The sequence below is a fragment of the Balaenoptera ricei genome, chromosome 9, assembly GCF_028023285.1.
Source record: "Balaenoptera ricei isolate mBalRic1 chromosome 9, mBalRic1.hap2, whole genome shotgun sequence".
Classification (NCBI taxonomy): Eukaryota; Metazoa; Chordata; class Mammalia; order Artiodactyla; family Balaenopteridae; genus Balaenoptera; species Balaenoptera ricei.
In genome coordinates, this window is record NC_082647.1 from 16143967 (window position 1) to 16160787 (window position 16821).

The following is a 16821-nucleotide window of genomic DNA, read 5'->3' on the forward strand; positions in this document are numbered from 1 at the left end:
CTGTTTCCTGTGTCCCTCTGTACTTAGAACAATGCCTGGATAGTAGGCATTTGGTAAGTATTTGTTGAAAGACTGAATATATGGTAAAGGGCCTATTTTAAAGGGAAAGTATGGATTGTGGCCTGACAATACGCATGTTAATTTCAGGTAAAGTATGTTTTCTCAGAAAAGGGCAGGAGAAAAACATCAACAAATATTTTAGGTGTATTGGCCTAAGAGAGATGAGTTGTATGGAAGTTATTAGGGTTTACCTGTACCATTAGGCTTGAACCTTCTCTCTTGTAAAGTATCCCAACAGCTGGGGTGATGAGTGCTTCTATTTGGGAGGAAAAGGACCTTCCATGTTTCCTACAGCTCAAGCCAAGAATAGACCTTGGAAGCTGATCTCATTCAGGTTATCCAAGGACAGTTTAAATACAACCTCATTGCAGAATTTCGCGATATGCCCACATCTCTTGTCTTTGTCATCAATTTCCTTCAGCTTTTCTCTTCCTTCACTTTTGCTAGTGAAAAACTGTCACCATGTAAGTCCCAAATCAGGAGATCTATTTCTTTCTGAGAATTTAATTTCTTTAAGTTCTTTCTGACTCAAATGTTTAGTACAGTGCCTGCCTGGCATTTATAAAGCATTAAATACATATTTGTTTAAAAAAATTGGATGTCTTTGTCTTTCTCTCCTTCACCTTCTCATTTCTTTAAGGATATTTCTTTTACCTGCCTCAGTTACCCACTCTCCCCCCCGCCCCAGCCCAAGGTCACAAATCTGCACAATGTTTTACTAGACAGAAAGCAGAGTAACGGGAATTCATTATGGCCATTTGTTACCAGGAAGCCGCAGAGGGAGGGCATGATTAATGCTTTCTACAGATACGAAAGGTCACTGAGGATGGAGACTTGGCTTCATTTTCCCCAGTGGGTTCATGTTTATTGTTAAACAAATCACGCATACACATATTTGTTTTTGTGCTTAGATGGGCTTAGATGATTGTTGGCGGAAATCTTTATTCTTAAAACATTTAAAAAAAACCTAACATTGGAGTTTGCGAATTGAAACATGTTTATTTACTTTTGTTTTCCCACAGAATTTTGTGCGTCATCACTGGGTACACAGGCGTCGGCAGGAGGGAAAATGTAAGCAGTGTGGTAAGGTAAGGGGCCTGCACCCCACGGTCATCGCAGGAGGCTTCTCAGGCCTTGGCAAGCACCCAAGGTAGATGAGTCCAGTCACCCAGATCCAGGGCTCAGGACGTCCCTTCCTTTCCCAAAGGCCTCCCTTCTCTAGGTCCCCTTCCCTTAAGAGGTGTTTTATTTGTTCTAGAACTCACTCAAGAAGCAGTGGTCTCCATGCAAGGAATTAGCACGTTTTAAGAGAGATGGATGGACTTTTACAGTGAATTTCATTGTGAATAGTTTAAAAAAAGGATACTTCCTATTTTGTTAAAACTCCCTCCTGAGGACTGCTGGCCCATCGTACTTCTTTGAACACCAACAGAAAGTCAGTAGGTTGATGAGCGATACTGCTTGTGTTGATATGTTATGGTTGAGCAGAACTGGGTAGAAGGACAACATGGAAGCAGGAAATGTGTTGCTCTCTTGGGATATTATCCAGTTCCTGGAAAGAGATGCCCTTCTCATAGGTGGTGATTTATGTCTACTCTCTTAAGTATGACTGGCTACAGGCCCCTCAGGGTGCAGGGCCACTTGGAAGAGTGAGGTGGGGATCTGACAGCTGCATGCTCTGTAGATTCCATGTTATTGACCCTAACAGATTTGGATTATGGCTTTTTCAATGTACAAAGATCTACTTTAGGAATGAAAGGATCCTCAGAGAAAGTTAAACTGGTGGTGAATCCTACTACAAAGATTTTTTAAAAAAAATTACATAGGTGTAGGCTGGTCTCAATAAAGGAAAGTTTTGATTTGGTAGAGAGCAAGATAATTTGGGAGAGTATATTCCTCATCAATTCATTTCTAATTTGTTTATTTATTCATGTGACTCTTTTGGGTCAAGCACTGGGGTGAGTTGACCAGTATGGCATTTTTGACAATAGAGGGAGGCAAGGAAGTTTTGGCTGCCTGAGTAGTGTTGAGGGCGAGCGAGACGTGGAAAAAGTTTGATTAATGTTGCTGTTTTCCCAGTGCCTGAAAGGGAAATACGCTGTAGCCATTGGTTACCAAGCTCTTCTTTGGAAGGTGGCACACTTTAGTCTCAAGGGTATGGGCCTCCATTATAACTGGTATTATCTCCTCCAGTTCAACACAGTGACTCTCAGCTGGTTCCTTTCTAGCCTGGAAAGAGGACAGGCAAAATAGGTTAAAAGGGGGGGAGGGAGGTAAAAAGAAGAGCAGGAGGGAGGGAGAGAGGAGGAGTTGAAAGTTGCTTACCAGCCATTTTACACGGCTGGGAAAAAGGAGGTCAGCCCTCTACCCTCACATGACCTTCCTTCACTGGCTCCGTCTACTCCTTCCCTGTCTGCTGTTGCTCTAGGGCTTATGGATTTTCTCTTACTTAGTGGATTGTAGACTGTCTACAACTTCCCCAAGAGAATGTGTGCATGTGTATGCGTAAGAGAGAAGAGACAGGTAGGCATAGCTAATTTTGAGGTCAGAGATGTGGACGGTAGGAAGGATCTGGATGAACAGGTTCTTCGCTTTGGAGAAAATACCTTCACTGGACAGCCTAGTAGCTGGCACTGCATCAGCAACTTTCAAGCCATAATAGATTTGGAGGAATTTTATTAAAAGAAAATCAATAAGCATTATATATCTTGCGACAAGTATTCCCTAGCGTCGTATTTCACTCCCTTTTCTGGCTTGTCTTCTGTTGGCGTGGTCAACCGAAGGGGAAGAGCTGGACACCCTGTACTCTGAGTTGCTGCGACCATGTCTCTCTTCCTGCCCAGTGTCCCCAGGCAGGCATCTCAGAGCACTCACAGCTCGCTGCTTGTCACAGCTCTCCACAGGGAAATCTGTGAGCCCAGCTCTTCACATAGAGTTCCCATAATATTGTATTGTTATATTCATGTCCTGTGTTTATAATCCAGCTGCTTATGGATTCTCAGAGACTCAAGCAATTGTGGCATGTGATGGTCTTAAACCTGTGTCTCCTTGCTGGATAATAAATAACCCTTCTTTGGAGCCTGGCTTCTCCCCTGGATTAGAGGAAGACTAGTGAGTGACTCTCTTTCCATTTGCAGATTAAGGGATTGAAGATTCATTTCAGACTTTGGTGCTATGCATAGTTTTCATCAGTACTGTTGGTTGTACATTCTTACATATCCAGAGATTTCTAAACCATTCCCCATACACACACACACACACACACACACACACACACACACACACACACACAGACTTCTATACACGTTATTCCATAATTTATCCATTGGGATGGGGTAAAAAATACTTTACTTAGCAAAAAAATGTTTAAACCAGTGGTTTGAAAACTTTTGGGGTTATTAGTGAGTGTTTATGGTTAAGGGTATTTGTGGTTTCACTTTCTACTTTTTAGAATCAACAGTAAATATTTGAGACCAATTAGAGGCTAATTTTCTCTCAAGCCTTGAATATGCATTTGGCTGAGTGTGTATGTCATATAATGAATATCAGATGAGACAGCTTGTGATTCAATCGCTCAGTTGCTTTAACATTCACTGACTACCAGGCTGCCATGTTTATGACCATCACATAGTTTTACATTGTTTTCGTTCATAGTCCTACATTATGAAAGAGTTAAGGTCCAGGCAGAAAAGAGCTGTCACACTCAAATTATGTAATTTGATAAGTGTTTAATAAAGAGAATATTTAAAATGTGTGAGCAGAAAAGAAACTACAAGGGATAGTGAAAAACTCGAGGCTAGTAACAGCAGGGATCTGTGGTCAAGCCAAGTCTAAAGCGGTCATGAGATTAAGTCATGAGACTTAGCCAGCCTGAGGTGATCTACCAGCTGGGGGAATAAATATCCCAACTTCACTCACCTTCAGTCTCCAGTGGCCAAACCCAGTAGAAACCAGAGCACAAGGGACATTGTTGAGGCAATCCATAAAAGTTAACGTTTTACAACAGGACACAGGGTAGAGAAAGATGGAGAGTGGATCCAGAGGGACAATGGGATTGATCCAGCCCATATTTAGTGTAAATCTATACTTGGCCAATGGTTAAAAACAAGCTGCATACTTATTCTGCAAACGTACCTCTTTACTGATCTTCACCACATCTACACATTGCATTCATTCAATCGAGATTTATTCAACACTGAGTTATCCCTAGTAGTACTTTAAAAAAATCAATATGCAAAGAAAAAAGATAGTCATGATTATAGCTAATTTGACCTTTCATTTTTAAAGGAACCATCCAAACCCAGCAGTATGGCAATTGTGCTTGTCACAAAAAATGCTTGTCAATTGCAACTTGACATTTTATCTTTTATTTCTTTATTAGGAAACATATATAAAAGTTATAAAATAAATGAGCTAATTTTTTAAAACTTAAAAATTTTAAATTTCAAACATCAAATCATGAAAGCAGTTTTTAACACAACAACACATAGTTTAACTTTGGTCCACATTTCTGATGTCTTCCAATTTCCTAACCAAACATGCTACATAATTATGAATTATTTGTCTATAAATTATATGTACTTTCATATATAATTAAAGTAAATTAAATTGCAGGTAGCACTAATTAAGTGGGAAAATGTCAAAACTACTCTTTATTGTAATGAATATTGTTAAAAATGAATTTAAAATGAACTTGTGCAATAATTGAAATATACCCATCTAAAGGAAGAATCCTTAATGGCATTTTTGTATTGCAAAAATGACAAAAATGATTTAAGACATTCCATGGGGGTGTGGTTGAGATATGGATGAATAGTGAAAGGGATTAGAGAGTCTAAAAATAATGGAAAGTACTGATCTGGAGCTTTGGGGGATGTTTCCTTCAGTAAAGAAGCACCATTCTTTACTGGTTTAAAAATGTGTGAGCCCTGGATGTCAGCTCTCAAGAGGCCCTGCAGAGTTAGGAACAAGGAAAGGAAGTTCAAGGGTGAGGATCCATTCACTAGTTAGGCAGGTTTGGTTATTCGCCTGTCTGTGTGTTTGTCCAGATGCCATTAGCCTCAGGAGGATTGTTGAGAATGTAAAGTGGGTAATACAACAAGTCCAAAGAAATCTAGCCTCTCCATGGAGCCTGTGCCCACATAGCTGCTGGAAGTCTGGCTTTTCGTTCTGTCCTTGGCTGAGTATCAAGGAAGGAGATAAGTGCAGCTACCATTCTATTCCCTGCTTCTATGCATTTGACTCTGTTAGATTCCTCATATAAACGGTATCATACATGATGTAGTATTTGTCTTCCTGTGTCTGGCTTATTTTACTGAGCATAATGTCTTCCCGATTCACCTGGGGAAGGGGAAATGGAGAGGTACAAAGGGTACAAAGTTTCAGTTATGCAAGATGAATGAGTCTTTGAGATCTAGTGTACAGCATACTGCTTGTAGTTAACAATACTATATTGAATACTTGAAATTTTTCTAAGAGGGTAGATATTATATTAAGTGTTCTTATCACAAAAGATAATAGTAACCAAGGAGGGCAGGAGGAAACTTTTGAAGGTGATGGATATGTTTACGGCATAGATTGTGATGATGGTTTCACAGGTGTATACTTGTTTCCAAACTCATCAAGTTGTACACATTAAATATGTACAGCTTTTTTTGTATGTCATTCATACTTCAAAGTGGTTTAAAAAAAGGGGGGATAGGGGCTGAGGGCTCGGAAGCAGAGTGTTCCTTGCTGTGGTCTCCAGGTGGTTAAGTCACTCAGTTCTCACCTGTAGAGACGTTTTGCTACTGCCACTGCTTCCCTAGTCTTTGGCATGGCCAGCGTCCTAGTAGTTACAGCTAATGTGTTGGTCTAGTCACTCTGGTCACTAATGCTCTTTCTTCAGAAAAGGCTTCGCAAGTGAAGGCACGAGGATTGTGCAGAAGGAGGAGTTGAACTGCAGTGCAGCTCCAACAAAGGCCTCAGCCAATCCCATAAGGATCTGGAATAGCCCCTCAGAGTTGCCCTGCTTTGACCAGTCATTGGATGTGGGCTGTCCTTGGCCAAGGTGACTCTTTTAGGCTTAGGGCAATGCTTAAGGATGGAAAGGTGACTCCTTGGAAAGCTATCAGCCTCCAACACTCCTATCAACTGGGAGAATGAGCTGAGTGCCTCAGGCCCACAGCAGAGTTTTCTGGGTGGAACATCAACATCTACTACAGTCCGTCCCTTGTGCTTCTCAGAGTCACTTGCTTCATAAAATACATGTTCGGAAAAGTTCCTCCGGGATTCTGGTTGGTCTTACTTCCTGGGGAAACATTTAAGAGGAAGGTTAGTGGGATACACTACAGCCCTCTCTCTGGCAGCTGGTCTTAAGTCTGCAACTGATGTTCACATCTCCTTCCTCAACCACTCTTTCTGTAGTCACCTCACGCTCAATTAACTCTTCTTGTCCAGGTGATCATCTGTTTGGGCTGTTGGAACAGAATACCCTAGATTGGGTAGCCTAAAAACAACAGAATCTTATTTCTCAGTCTGGAGGCTAGGAGTCCAAAGTCGAGATGCTGGCAGATTCGGTTTCTGGTGAGAGCCTACTTCTTATTCATAGATGACCATCTTCTCGCTGAGTTCTCACATGGTAAAAGGGACAAGGGAGCTATAAAAGTCTATTTTATAAGGACACTAATCCCGTCATGAGGGCTCCACTCTCATGACCTAATCACCCTCTAAAGACCCCACCACCACATACCAACACATTGGGGATTAGGTTTCAACATACGAATTTTGAGGGGACACAAGCATTCAGTCTCTAGCAGTGACCTACTTGGTGGAGTGACCAAGACCCTTACCCTATGCAGTCTGATCCCCTGGTCTTGGCTGTTGCACTTGGCTATTGACCATCAAAAGTTTTCAGAGAATTAGAAAGGATGCCCCAGTGGCTAATCTGGGTGCCAGGTATTTTCTTACTGCCTCCATTGTCAAGTAACTATCCCCCACCTAATGATCAGGATCAAGATGGTGACCCCTTCCTGTGCCTGCTAGTCTCTTGACACAAAGATGCCAAAGTAACTTGGTGCAGTGGTAGTTTAAGGTTTAAGGTCCTCCTGTTATCCATGGTGGAGATATTCCCCATCTGGTATTCAGACTCTCAGACCCCAGAGTTGTGGAGAAAGGAAGCACAAATTCCCCAAGTGGGCCAGTGGGAGTGATAGTAGGCCGGGCTCCTCCTCCTCTCACTCCTTGGTCTCTGCACCCATGTATTTTACCATGGAAACACAGCACCATTAAATGATCATGAGTTTGGTCAATATACTGAGACTAGAGGATGGTGCTCATAGGATACCCTCTCAAAGCTGAAGCCCATGTCACATCTTCAAAAGACCTTTCCATCTCTCTGTCAGGCCTGTAGCTTCTTGATGGTGTGGGATGTGGTAGGACTTGTGTATCTCATGGCCATATGCCCACTCCTGAACCTCCATTTCAAGAATACAAAAATGTATTCTTTGGTCTGAAAGTGTTGTATAAGATCCCATGTTGGTGGGTCAAGCACTCTGTAAGCCCTTGCATAGTAGCACTGACTGAGGCCCTGCAGAAGGAAAAGGTACACCCATACCTACAATATGTGTTGATTCCGGTCAAGGTGACTTGCTCCCACTTCCAGAGTGGAAGGAGTTTAGTGTAATCAACTTGCCACCAAGCATCTGGTGGTTCCCTTTCAAGGTTGGTGCCATATTGAGTGTTCAGCTTTGGTATCTTTTGCTGGCAGGCTAGACAGTCAGCAGTGATAGTAGCAGTGGTGGTAGCGGAAGCCCATGCTGCTGGACGCAGCTGTAGCATTCATCCCTGCCACCACGGCTACTCCACTTCTGAGCCCATAGTGCTATGGATAGCTCACGACAACGTGTGGAGTCTGAGTTGTTATATCTAAGTTTTTAGTTCTTATACCGTGAATGCTCTCTGGTGGGCATTAATGTGCAGTACAGTGATCTTCACTTTATGTTCATCCATGTGCCTCTTCCCCTGATCTCCTCTTTCCTTCCAGGCCCCTGATCAACTAGCCAAGTCTTTCAACACTACCTGTAAGTCATTATATATTCTTATATCAGGCTACTTATCTTTTCACAGAAAGTGGGGGACCAGCTGCTCCCCATGAAGTTATGTCCTTTGGGAGGATTTCTTCTCACTTCTGTCCCTCGGGAACTCCTGAGTAGGCTTTAGTGAAGTAGTAGTCTACTTTTGGCTTGGATTCATGTGCCAAGTTGACCCATCCATGAACCAATCACAGCTTTTTCCTTCTCTTTCAGATGGTCATAAGGGATCCCCATATTTCCATAGGTGTGAGTTGAATGAGAGGCCTAGTATTATAACAGTGGATAATATGGGGAGTCTGAGCTACCTACTCATGTGTCTTACTTGTGTTCTTTGGTACTGCTGGTGCCAGATCCCATATGTTCCCATTTAAATGTAACAATGAATTGCATCTGGGCCCACACAACCTTATGACTTAATGATCTGACAGAACCCAGCTCATGACTACCTGGTGATTCAGGTATTCCTCCACCATAACATAGTAACATACCAGGTGCTGTTTTCTGAAAGATATACAAATCTCTCCTACAGATGGCATGACCTCATTTCAGAATCCTAGAGTCTATGTTGTAATTCTCCTATTGGTGCTTGTCATAAACTCTATAGCGCACCTTTTCTCCTACCCAATGCCTCTAATAGCATGGGGCCTGCTGTAAGTGACAGGGCCTACTTTCACTGCAGACTGGACCCACTGCAGAGTTGTTTCATGTTCTGTGCTCTACTCTAAGCTGGCAGCATTTAATATCATCCAATAGACTGATTGAGGCAGTATTCCTAAGTGTGGAATATATTGCCTCAGAATTCAAAGAGACCTACAGAGTACCGTGCTTCATTCTTAGTGGTTAAAATTGTGAAATGCAATAATTTGTCCTTTAGATTGGGCAGGATATTCTAGCACACCCTGGCCCACTAAACCCTAGAAGCTTCATTGATGTGTGGGACCTCTGATTCTTCATAGGGCTTATCTCCCCACCTTCTGTCTCACCAAAACCTCCAGTATACTTGCCACTTCTTGCTCATCCACCTTAATATGATACCTTTGATATGGTGGACCAAGTGGTATTCTTCAGAATGTTCATATGGTTCAGGTTACTTTGCACTATATTTGGGTAAGATTCAGAAGAGTTAAAAGCCCTGGCACAAGGCTGTAAAAGTAGTGTTAACCCTAACAAGTGAATGCACATGGTTTTTGATTCTCCTTTCAGAGAGGGAAGGAAAATAATTCATTTGCTAAATCGACGACCATAGGTCATAGACTCAAGGCCAAAAGATCCCAAATTTGACACAGTAGCTACAATTAGAGTATACTGGGTTGCATTTGTGGTAGTCCAGCATTATTCTCCACTATAATATCTGGTTTTGTAGGAGCCCAGCTGGTGAATTAAATGGGGATATTTTGAGGAACACCACCACTGCCTCCTTTAGTCTTTAAAGGTGGCACATAAAGAGATAATAATTTTTAAAAATAAACACAATAACATTATCATAACATACAAAATTAATCATTTAATACCTATTACTTCTGAGAATGTGACATTGGTTTTGATTTAGATATGACTGGGAGGGTGGTTGAGTGATTCACTTGGGCTTTCTTACCACACCAGCACTTACGCAAGAGGCCAAGAAACCAGTATTGGTGTTTTGCCAAACTCCCAGCATGTTCACTCCAATTATAAAATTAGGGACCAGGGGAAATAACCCTGCTGGGTTTGTGGAGACAGTAGACTCTCTATAAACCATCCCTGGTCCAGGACTCCTTTTTTTAAACTGGACCTCATACATCCCTACTCTCGTAGGGGACCATGATGCTGTTTCATACTCCGGTGCTTGGGTATACATGTTGACCTGCACTCTTGTCCAACAGTCTTTAAAATATTTGAACATTTCTTTCTCCCCACTGTACAACTACCCAAGTAAATGGACCAAGTAGATCCTTTTAGATAGAGTCTGGGGAAATGTTGCTTAGACTCTTGCTGTGATGTTGCAGGATTCTCCTGGGTACTTGCCCTTTGGGTTCTATCTTTGAAAACTTCCTTTAGTCCAGAAATGGGGCAAAATATCTTGACCCTTTATTGGAGCATTTGCCCTCATATTTCTTGATCCTCCATTCTTGATTTCTTTTTATTGTATCGATTAATACGTCTTTTATCTGGTGATCTATCTTGCCTCTGGGAGGTCGTGCTGTATTAACCATTTGGTCAAGCCGCCATGGCGGGAACTTCAGTCTTGCAGCAACTGCATCCACCTTGCTTTAATGGTTAAGTGCTGCCACATGTTCCTTATTATTTCGGAACTTTGTAATCCTAATTGGTATCAAGAGTGCTCACTCTGTAGGATTTCCTACCATCAGGCCTAACCTACAGAGGAGAGGAGAGCTTCTCAACGATGATGACACCCTTCTCACCAGCACATTTCTTACTGTTTTGGTAAGTGGAATATCCTTTAGGCCCTCTTGCAGGACAGAGTCAACTGATGGGTTTTCCAGCTGTCCCTGGCATGCCACGGCAACTCTAACTTGCCTATTTCTGTGAGATTTTGATTGTTTCTTCCTCTATCACAGCAATTCTGGCATTGCTACTTCACTTAACACGGTCTGTTTTTTTGTTCAAGTTTTCAAACGCCATTCTAGTATTAGCGTTTGTCCTAGTGTTAGCACCATCTTCTGGGGTTCCTGATAATGTGTTAAATTCTCTGTTGTAGATGAGTGCTCCGACATTGAGAAACCCTCTTTTATCCAGCTTTAAGTCCTGCCCCCTTTGTCCTGCAGTCTCAGGACCCAGTCCCATACACACTTTCCCATTCCTGCTGGTACACATTGGTTAGGTCATACAGCTAGATCTTTCGAGATGCAGTCCTTTTTCTCTCTGAGCAGCCTCTGCATGTTCCTGGCTGGGTACATTGGTGTGAAAATATTATTAGGTCATCTGAGATACTACCAGGAAGAGTAGATCTAACACTAGGATGGCATTTGAAACTTGAACAAACAAACAAAAAAACACCAAAAAAACAGTTCATGTTAAGTGAAGTAGGGATGCCAGAATTGCTGTGATAGAAGAAGCAGAAATTAAAATCTCACAGAAATAGGCCTGCTAGAGTTGCTATATTAGGGACAGCTGGAAAACCCATCAGTTGACTATTAAAATCCCAAGTGAAGTCAAAAGTATTTCTAGGTAGCAGAATCTTTTCTTTCTCTAAGGCATGCATTATCTGGTGATATTCCTTTGACATAAATTCATGAAGCCAGGAGGGACACAATCAGAGTAATTTTGGCAAATTTTGTAAGTCTCTTTCTCAGTTGTCTGGGGGCTGTTATAGCAAAACAGTCTAAGTTTGAAGAAAAAGAAAGTGTAATTAGTTTTACCAGTGAAAGCACATTTTCCTCAGTTAACAGTGGAGAGTACAGCCAGTTATTTCCTGGAATGTCATACTGTCAGCAAGATTATAGATTATATGGCTTCTCTGAATATCTGTAATGATTTGTAGCTGGTAACTGTGGTAACATCAACTTTAAAAAAAATAGTTTTTTGTTAAAAACAAATTTTCCAAAAAACAACCTTCTTGCTGAATACTATCAGCGTTAAAATTATACTTTTTATTGGGAAGGTTTTCAATTACGGGGCAGTCAGAGATGGACATTAATTTTCATGGAAGGCCATTATTATAATTGTAGCTGGTTGTGTCATTAGGTAAGTATGTTCATGTAAGGAACTTCCCTGGTATTCTAGGACAAAGATATAAACCCAACAGTTAAAGTTTTGTATGCAGTTTTGGCCATATTGAATATAAGTATCTGAATACAGCATTTTTATCCTAGAATCAGAAGGGTGATAAAAATATGAAATATAAACATCACAGTTAAAATAGTTAACACTTAAATTGAAAGGTAAACCAGTGACTATTGTTATAGGCTTAATTTCAATTATACATTAATTGCAAGGTTAAGCCATTGACTTCCATGAAGTCATCTGCCTCTGACGACAATGTTCTGGACATCATGTCTTAGGCTCTTCATACAGTCTGACAGATCTGTGGTAATAGTGTTAACTTATGCTGAGAATCCTGTGCCCTGAATTTTGCCTTTCCCAGCACCGCTCTCCCCAGGAGACTCAATTTATGACCTATAGCTTGTAGCAGGGGCTGTCAGATAAATTAATGGAAAAAGCAGAAACTATCTGAGGATAATAAGACTGACTGGCTTGGGTTAATAAATCGTAATTACCAACATTAGAATGGAAGGACGCAGAGGCTCTATTGAGGAATAATAAAATGTCAATCTCTGTGCCCGAGTCAGTGATTACCCTTGACAGAGGGCATATTATGGACAATAAGGGCATCGATAAACTTTCAGAGCTCTTAATTAATGCCATAAAGTATATTATAATTAAACCCAATGGACAAGAATTTAGATTTTTCAATAATTCTAATAAAGTAACTGTAGATTCACATAATTTGTAGCACTGTCAGAAGTTATAAAAAATTTGGTTACCATAATTCCATTTATAAAGATATTGTTTATTTTAATTCAATTTTAATTCAGTGTATGTTTACATTTTGAAAATCTTGAGTGTTTATAAAAATTTTAGCTTAAAACCAGTAAAATCAGTATAGGAAGCTTTAGGAAGTTCAGGTAAATTAGATTTTCTATGAGTAAATGAACCCTAATCTTGCATAAACTACAGTATTAATGGTACCATTTTTACACTGTGATACAGCCAAGGAAAAGGCATATTATAAAATTAGCCTAATATCCAGTGATTCGCACTGCCAGGCAAGGGTACATCTATCTGTGGAAAACTGGGCTGAATAGTTTGTTGACAGGGAAAAAGTCAACAATTTGCATGTACAAGGAAAGAGATCGGTTCATGGTGACTTTGCTAATTAAAGATTGAAGTTTGAGCTCTGGATAGGACAGAATTAGTCCGTTAAGTCTGTAGATCATGGGTTAAAACAGGTGCCATTTTTTATTAGTCAGAAAAAAGTTTTCAATCAGGTCAGTGTGAGTTTGCATGTGGGTCACTCACAGGTCAAACAAATGTCGTTTTCTATTGGTTAGAAAAAAGTTTTCAATTAGGTTGATTGGTGTGGCTCTGCGCCTAGGTCACTCAAAGGTCTTAACTACTCACCAGCTTCAGCTGGTCAAACCCTGAAACGTCATCACTGGTTGTCAGCTTCCGCTGGTTAAAAGCAGTTGCATGGGAACGGCACAACCGGTTTGAGATGGGCTCCGACTGGAAAAATTTCCTTTTACGTTGTGAGTATCAAATTGCTGTGGTAGTTTTAGCCCACTGGATAAGTTTACAAAAGTGCTATAATAGTTTTATTTTAAATTTTTCTAGAAATAATGAACTTTGCATCTAATTAAACGTGGGATGAACCTTTTAGATATTAAATATAAAATGTGTAAAAGAGTATATACATTTTTCAAAAATGAAAGGGAGTATTTGAGCAAAAATAAAGTTCTCTGTGTTAAGATAGATATTAATTTAGTCTTATAATTCCCTTGGGTTTGCCTTTTGTAATACTTTGTGTGCCTTGAATATGCAAGTGGATATGGAGAGGTTTATTTTGTTGGTGATGGTTAAAGTTTTGGAGGCAAAAGCAGTATCAACTCTTGGATTGGATCAAATCAAATCAAACAGGGAGTCAGGCTACAGTCAGGAAATTCCCTCACTCAAACCTCAGTTAAATACGTAAACAATAAAATGGTTTGTTTCAAGTAAAGCCCTTTTTCCTGTTTTCAGCCAAGGCTGTAAAACTGAGTGCTATTTGGTATATGCCCTAGATTGCACAAGAGAAAGAGGCAACAAAGCCAAAATAGCCCTTAAAAACCAGAGTCAGCTGAAATTCAGTTAGGGCATCTGTCAGTACCATAATATATCAGATTTGGACTAGAATTTAAAAATGGGTAATTAGGAATCTGGCTCTTTTTGCTGTGCTGAGATCCCAGCCAAAACCTCCCCATTGCAGGTGGTCTGCAGGAACTTGGTGCATGAAGGCTCCAGTGTGGTTCTATTTATGTCTTTATGTTAGACAGTAACCGTGAAGCCATGGCCACTGTGACTCTGCCAGACTAGAGAATCCAAAACAAAGCATAGAGCTGGTTACACCAGGCTCATCTCCAAGGGACCCATCACAGTTCTGCATAAGCACAGTGCCCAGTGCCCCAGTTGTGGCTGGCCTTGTTGTTTGTTTCTAGTTTCAGCCTGGCTGTCAGGGCTACGCTGGACTGTATCTATTTCTCCTTGAAGTCAGAAGGCCGATAATCGATAGAGGGATGGGCTAATGCTCTCACTCTGTACCACTGAATAGAGTATTGCTAACTCATCACACGTGGCACACTAGAGGACTTTGTCAGCAAGGGGTTGGAAGAGGTTCCAGCAATAAATGGACTCCTTCACTTACGTGAACTGTGTTACAAAGAACTTTTCGAATGCATTGCCTCATTCGATGCTTATAACGACTCAGGTGTTGGAGAGGTTTGTATTTTTATTACCATCTCCAGGTGAAGGGAGAAAGCGTTAAGTGGTTTGCCTAGCATGTTTGCTGTGTCTAGAGTGGTTGGACGAGAGCAGAGTGAGGGGGCATATTTTCAGGTGGTTTGGGTTAGGTTTTTAAAGTCTGGAAAGCATGAAGTTTGTAGTTGGGTTACAGTGTGGTAGCAGTGACGTTCTTGTTCAATTAATCAGAAAATATTCATGCCATGCCTATGATGTTCAAAGAACTATGCTAAGCTGTAGAGATCTATTAAGAAATATTACAAGGACTTCTCTCAAAGAGCTTGTAATTCCATTGGCGAGAGAATACATACGCACGTAAAATAACCAGCAACTTAGGGCAGCTGTTCATTGGTGCCAAGGGGAGATACAGGTGGTGAGGCCTGTAGGGTTAGGAGGAGAGATTACAGTGAATTGAGGTGATCTTGGAACATTTTCTTTTTAGATTTTGTAGTGGAAGTAAAATTCAGATGCTGTATATGAAATAGTGGTAGGCACTCTAAATGGTGGGTTGGGAATTAAAAAAAAAAAACAGCAAAAAATGGTAAAATGGGCAAAAATGGAAATATAAAAGAATAAAGCATGTTGTAGAATATAATTAATCCCATCTCACTACAGACAGGAATTTATAATGGCTGGGAGTGGGAGATTGATGTAGAAAAATTGGCTGAGAAGATTATGGATGGCGCTGAATGTCAGTATGAATAGTTTGTTCTATAATCTCGGGGAAAGAAGTAGTCATTTGAGTATTTAAGATTGAGGCTGATATTAAAAACAACAACAACAACAACATTTTCCCTGGTGTCATGGCCCAGGATAGAATGAAGAACACAGGGGGAAACAGACTATCAACGGAGAGACAAGTTAGCAGATGGAACAGACATCCAAATGTGACGTGACCAGTCACCGGGGCTTGATGCCTGCTGGACGTGGGGTCCAGGGTGGGAGAATCCCACCACACAGCCAAGGTTGTCTTCAGGAGTCCCTGCTCAGGCCCTGCACCAGCTTCAGTATGCTTGCTCTTGCCTGCTGGCTTCCTTCTGTGCACAGCGGAAAGAGCTCTATAGCTATAGCTATAGCTCTGAAGAGAAGTTTTATTCATCTCTTTTTTTGCTCAGTCCATCAAGAGCAGCTTGAGCAAAGAGGAAGAACTTTTCAAGTGACTCTGATGTGAAGTCATTCCTGCCTATTTGGTGCCGTTTCGTTTCACATTGAATAGTTTGTGCCCCGTCTTTGAAGGGACCTCTCTACCTAACCCTGTGGTCCACTGCACTCGGTGTCCTCCCTGGAAGCTATTTCCGTCGGGCAGTGATAACTGATGCCAGGGGCTGTGCAGGTTGTGGCTGGCTGCCACAGCAGTAAACCTGTGGACGCCAACCTGTCCTAATAATTCAGTCCAGGTGTGTTTTACAAAAGTGCACCCTTTGCTGGGGAAATGATATTCTCCTTGACAGAGGAGGTATAGCAAGACTCATTGTTTGTGGGGAGATGAGTATATTTGGTGTCCTTAAGACCACCCAGTTTCAGTATTCACTCACAGGACTCAGTGTATATCGCTCACAGCTGTGGTTTATTATAACAAAAGGCTACGAAGCAAAGGCAACAAAGGAAAGGCACGTGGGGTAAAGTCTGGAGGAAACCAAGTGTAAGCTCCAAAAGTCTTCTAACGGTTACAGAGGGTGTGCTTAATTCTTCCAACGTGAGTTGTGACAACACGTGTGAAATATTGTCTCCTAGTTTCATCAGAAGCTCGGTGAGTAGGGTTTTATTGGGGGCTGGTGACATAAGCACATACCTTGCTTAGCACATGCCCAACCTCCAGACTCCCAGAAGGAAAGCAGGTGTTCGGCATACATCAGGATGTTTGTACAAACAGTTCAGGCACAGTGAGTCACCCTTAACTGTTCTGGGAACAGGGGAACCCCTCCTGAAGTTCAAGTTCCCGAATGCCAGCCAAGGACCAACGTTCCAAGCAGGCCTTTGTAAGGAGAGCAGACTCATGCTTGTTCTGTGAACTCCTCTGCCCTGAGTGATTCTATTATTACTTAAGCTGTTGAGAAAGGGATATTGATGCAGAAACTTTTCAAAATCCAGGAGAGTCCAGTGTTAAGGAAGAGATCCTGTTTCTAGAAGTGAGAGTTGAGGTTGGGGAAAAAAAAAGAAGGATTCAAGGAGGAATTGCAGAGCACAGAGGATT

The 16821-nt window shown here is 41.3% G+C and overlaps 1 protein-coding gene across 8 annotated transcripts in view; it reads left to right on the forward strand.

Annotated features, from left to right (window-relative positions):
• Positions 1-16821, forward strand: part of DGKI (diacylglycerol kinase iota) — a 468554-nt gene that overhangs the window by 207224 nt on the left and 244509 nt on the right. For 7 of the 8 annotated variants that reach the window (XM_059933287.1, XM_059933288.1, XM_059933290.1 and 4 more), the window contains one exon: positions 1083-1148. In XM_059933287.1, coding sequence (XP_059789270.1) covers positions 1083-1148 — 66 coding nt within the window. The remainder of the gene's footprint in view (positions 1-1082; positions 1149-16821) is intronic. The other variant, XM_059933296.1, reaches the window with a different exon arrangement.